A 5,000-nucleotide genomic window follows, 5' to 3' on the forward strand; every position below is an offset into this window, starting at 1 on the left:
GCTTCCACGAAAAAAAAAAAAAGGAATGGCCCAGTATCTGGCAAATATTCATTAATAAAATTATTTTTACGGCACCTTGAAAATTTTAAAGTCAGTGAACTGTGTAAAAACAGGGTAATACTTTTTTCATCTGGAACACTCATTTTGAACAGGTGCTTCACTTGGCATAGTTATAATATTTTTGCAGTCCTTAATGGCATCTTTTCCGGGAATTGACTTGGGAGGGTGTGTGATAACTCTGTTGAAGTCGGACGCATTTTAGCAGTAAGAGAGCATAAGATACAATGACCAATAGTTTTAGAAATGATGTGCAGACCCATGAATAAAAAAATAACTACGTTCCTAAATGCAAATTGCTGTAAGAATGGTATAAGCAGGAAATGAACTAAATTGTAGGTCGTACAATGGAAACTTGTTTCTTCTTCAGATGGGTGATGAAAGAAATTACTGTTAAAATCAGTTGACAATGCACATCAGTTGACTGGGAATGTGTAATGAAATTGCATTACCATTTGCAAGAATGGCACCTTTTGGTAATTTCACATCTAGCAGTATAGCAGGGCAATAATATTGTCAGCTGAGCCTAGTCACCGCAAAAAATATCTCTCCATTATTCATTTGTCAGGGTTAACATCTGTCCTCCACTATAAATGGTATAGAAACAAAAACAACACATGTTTGACTTTAATCGACATTGAGAAAATTAATTCTCACAGTAATGCTGTAATGTTGTTTTTTTTTTTCAATAGAATCATTTAAGACTCCTGCTCCTGGGGCATATTCTCCAGAGAAAGTGCATCCACAGGGTGAAAGACATGCCCCAGCTTACTCTATGGCACAGAGAACAAGATACAGAAAACGTAAGATCAAACAAATCAATTTCCTTCAGAAACGCTTGAGGACATTTTGTTGTGTACATTGCATGACTTCTTGTGCACTTCCGAGTTAGAGATAATACTCATGATGACATGCGATTTTGACTTGACTTCTCCACTGGATGGGGATTTATCCTATGCATAGCACTAAACACCTTTTAAACAACCAAGGCCTGATCTTTAAGGCTTTCCAGGAAGGAGGTAGACCTGTTGGTTATTTTGTGTTTTGTGAGGACAGCCAAGTTGACCTGAGACACCTCTGAACAACTCTAACTGTTGGTAAAATTGGGACTTGGATTGCAAGTCTAGCAAACCTAACCACTTGGGCACACACACACTGTAGTAATGTCATGGCCACTATGAAAGACCTGTTTGAATCACAGGACAAAAACTTTTAATATTGACTCAAAATTTATGACTATCTTAGGTGACTCCACTCCTTCACCAAATTCATACTCCCTCCCTTCGCTCCTTGGGTCCAAAATACCCACCAAAATGTCATCAGCTTCGCACTCCATGACTGGAAGAGCAAAGACTGGAGGATTTGCAGAAGACCTTGCAAGGACACCAGGACCTGGGAACTATTTGACATCAGATCCCAATATTTACAAAAGGAAAGCACCTGGATATTCTATGCTTGGACGTAGCTACATGCCTGGAGGTACATATACTTCCTATTATTTTATTTTCGCGAGATTTCACTTAAGACCAGAAACACACCTAATTGATTGCATGCCCAATTTTGACATCCAACGTGAAGCGTTCCCTTACGGTAAGTCTAAGCCTTTGCTAACCTATTTCCAGTAATAAGGTAAAGTAGAGGGAGTTTCAATCGAGTGTGGTAAAACCAAAACCAAAGTTAATTACTTTGGCCAATCAAAAAGGATGGAGACAATCCAGTAAACCAATTGAAACTCGAAGTAATTACACGTAGCAGACACAAAGCACAGGAAAATGTGTACGCATGAGCCACAATTGGTTTTGGTTTCACTTCTGATTGGTTGAAAAAGTGGCACGAGAACTTTCAACCAATCACTGAGTGAAGTACTGCAAAACCAAAGCAATTCGCTCATTACTTTTGACACAATTGAAAACCACTCTAACAGGGAAATCCAGTTGTTTATCGTTACTTGAGGAGCAACATGTGGTGGGCACTTAGTGACGTTAATGATGTCTGTATTCCGAGACATGAGTGATGCTGAAGTTGACGAGAAGAGCAAGGGGACACCTGATAACGCTTATTCAACTGTACATGCATCTAATTTTGGACAGTTCTGGGCATCTGCTAGATTTTTTATCAGAGGCTATAAGAAGTCTTTCCTTCGCCCAATATATTGATTAATGAATATTACATGACTTTGTATTTAATAATGCTTGTTAATGAGTTGTGTTTTGATTGACTCTTAATCCTTCTTGTTGGAAATTAAGAATAAAATGTTGTACAAGCGAGCCTGTGATTACACAGAATAGTTCGTTTTGTTGTCTTAAATACAATGAAAACATGTTTGAAAGTCAATGGCAATCTGTATTCAACAATGACATCTCCTGATTTTGCCATCATATAATTTATAGTACATTGTCTAACGCTCAAAAGGTTTGATGTTGATTGAAGTTGTTCATTATTTTGCCTATAAGAATAGCACTGTCATTGTCTATTTTTTCTCCTAATACTTATTGCAAGACAAGTGTTTAGATAATGAGCCAACATCTTTGCTTGCAGATTCCACCATGAAGCCTGGTCCTGGAGCACATAGCCCTGAGAAAGTACTAATCAACAAAATGCAAGCACCAAGCTTCTCACTTGGAATCCGTCACAGCGAATATATCACACCTCTTATTACCGATGTTGCAGATTAATTGTGTTTGACCTAAATGTGCTAAAGTATTTTTTCGCCAATTTTTCTTTCACTCAATTATGACTTCTCCTTTGATTTACAAAACAAACCTTTAAAGAAAAATAATGTCTTAGCTATTTAATAGTCTACACCATCACAAAGAGGGGTACATTGACTAAAATTGAATTAATTGCCTCTGCTAATAATAACAAATCTTAATTGCATATTAATTAAATAACAAAGCTGTTCTCTTGACAGACTAAAATTTGTACAAGTAACAATTAACTTTGAAAGTATAATTGATTGTAATAAAGACCACTTTTTTATTGTTAAAGCAAGTTTTTGTATTGTGTCCACATCCCAGAATTTACACCTGTACCTACAATATTATTTTGTTACTTTTTTAGACAGATTTCAGATATCATCAATCCCATTGAAGTTTAGCTACCTAACAGGAGCACTTTCAATTCCAACATTGCATTTATCGTGTGAAAGAAAAAAGGGACAAATCACAGATTCATCAATTGCAGATATCCTCCTTATCCTTTGTACGGCACCCTGTAAGGATTTTTGTACTACCTTGGAGAAGAGTAATTAGTATTGACAAAGCCTATGCGGAGTTTAAGCAAAAAACATGGCAAAAAAATGGTACGAAACATTTTGCATTACCGGAAAAAGGTTACAACTTGGAATGTAATAAATATCACTCAACTGATATTGTGCCGGAATCACAATCCATGCTCAAAAAGTCTGACTTCTGAATCGAAAGCTGCGTGATTCAGCCAAAATATCTCAACTCAATTGAGTGATTCACACATGCCCCTCAACAACTTTTTTCATTTTTCGAAACTAAATTTGGGTGGACGTTTTCATTACAATAGTCTTGTGCTCACTTGGCAGCAATTGAATTTGCCATGGAAACATTTGATTGATGTCTATCTAAATCTAGGGTTGAAAAAAAAGTTGTCAAGGGGCGCGTGTGACTGGTAACCACAGTAAAACTAAAATACATGAAATCAATAATTTATTATGATGATTATTCTTCTAAAACGGCACAATTGATTTAAGTATTGCTCTAGTTTTAGTTACAACAATATTTACATCCCCCAACTGCGAAAGGAAAGGTACAATGTTTAAAACCAAAACTCGTAAAATATACAAAAGCTCAACAAATTATAAACATGAGCTGTTAATTAAACTGCTGAACAGATAGATTTCAAAGAAGCCTATGCCATATGTTACAGTGCGACCGGGAAAACCATGAAAACTTAAAATATGTCAGAAACGGTTATTGTTTTTAAGACAATCACTTTTGAGGACTTCACATGCCAAAATCCCACACTGAATGACTGTTATTAGTCGAAAGACATTTCTTTGGCTTGAAAATCGTTTTCCCCTAGTCTCTTTCAAAACATCTGCACATGTCCAATGTCCATCAATCATATTTATCAAAGTTTGATCTCTGCTTTGTTTTACTCTAGTTCAGATAAACTATAATAAAGACCTGCAAATGGCTATCTGCGATACCTATACCGCTTAAAGTGGAACCAGAGTTGGAAAATATTGTTTTGAAATTGGCAGCGGAAACCATGACGATGAGAATATTCCCACTCCCTGTTGACTATCTTGAAGGCAATATCCTGAAATGTAGAAAATAAGAAAGTACATACATGTAGTTGTATTGATTTTTTTACTGAAGAAAGCAAAAAAATGTTGATGAAAGAAAAAGAGGTCTTGACAAACTGTGAGCTATTGAGCCACGTGAGTCATGCACGTTGACCGGCATGGCTTGCACACTTATGTCCAGGTTTGACCCTAATTAGATGCACGCCCAATTTTGACATCCAACACAAAGTGTCCCTTTAAGTAGTGAGCATTTGCTACCTATTTTCAACAATAAGGTAAGGGTAAAGGTTAGCGTTATTTTTAGCTTTGGGTAAATGCAGCAGTTAATCTTCACTTAAAGAGCAGCATTTGGGGGACACTTTGTGACATGAATTGTCTCTATCCTGAGACACAAGTGATGTTGAAGTTGGCTAGAGGAGCAAGGGGACACTTCGTGACGCTTATTGAAATCCGTGTGCATCTAATTAGGGTCAAACCTGGACATATCTCGGCTTGCATGGCGACTCGCATTTTAGTCTAAGCACCCATTTTAAAACAGCTTGCTTTCAATAACTGTATGGCTCGCATGTTGATTCACATGGCTTGCATTTTGACCTGCATGGCTTGCACGTTGACATGCAAGGCTTGCTGGCTCGCATATTGTATAAACTCAAGAAAAGGTGAT

The 5,000-nt window shown here is 37.0% G+C and overlaps 2 protein-coding genes across 2 annotated transcripts in view; one reads left to right on the forward strand and one right to left on the reverse strand.

The window, feature by feature from the left end:
- The window catches only part of LOC138038683 (ciliary microtubule associated protein 1A-like), a 4,725-nt gene extending 1,681 nt beyond the window's left edge, over positions 1-3,044 (forward strand). Inside the window, exons 4-6 of the mRNA XM_068884680.1 lie at positions 750-860; positions 1,303-1,536; positions 2,596-3,044. Of these exons, the coding sequence (XP_068740781.1) occupies positions 750-860; positions 1,303-1,536; positions 2,596-2,732 (482 nt within the window). The 3' untranslated portion in view covers positions 2,733-3,044. The remainder of the gene's footprint in view (positions 1-749; positions 861-1,302; positions 1,537-2,595) is intronic.
- Positions 3,045-3,717: 673 nt separating this feature from the next.
- The window catches only part of LOC138038682 (splicing factor Cactin-like), a 34,845-nt gene continuing 33,562 nt past the window's right edge, over positions 3,718-5,000 (reverse strand). The window contains exon 26 of the mRNA XM_068884678.1: positions 3,718-4,350. Coding sequence (XP_068740779.1) covers positions 4,225-4,350 — 126 coding nt within the window. The 3' untranslated portion in view covers positions 3,718-4,224. The remainder of the gene's footprint in view (positions 4,351-5,000) is intronic.

Source organism: Montipora capricornis, chromosome 2, assembly GCF_036669925.1.
Source record: "Montipora capricornis isolate CH-2021 chromosome 2, ASM3666992v2, whole genome shotgun sequence".
NCBI classification, from domain to species: domain Eukaryota; kingdom Metazoa; phylum Cnidaria; class Anthozoa; order Scleractinia; family Acroporidae; genus Montipora; species Montipora capricornis.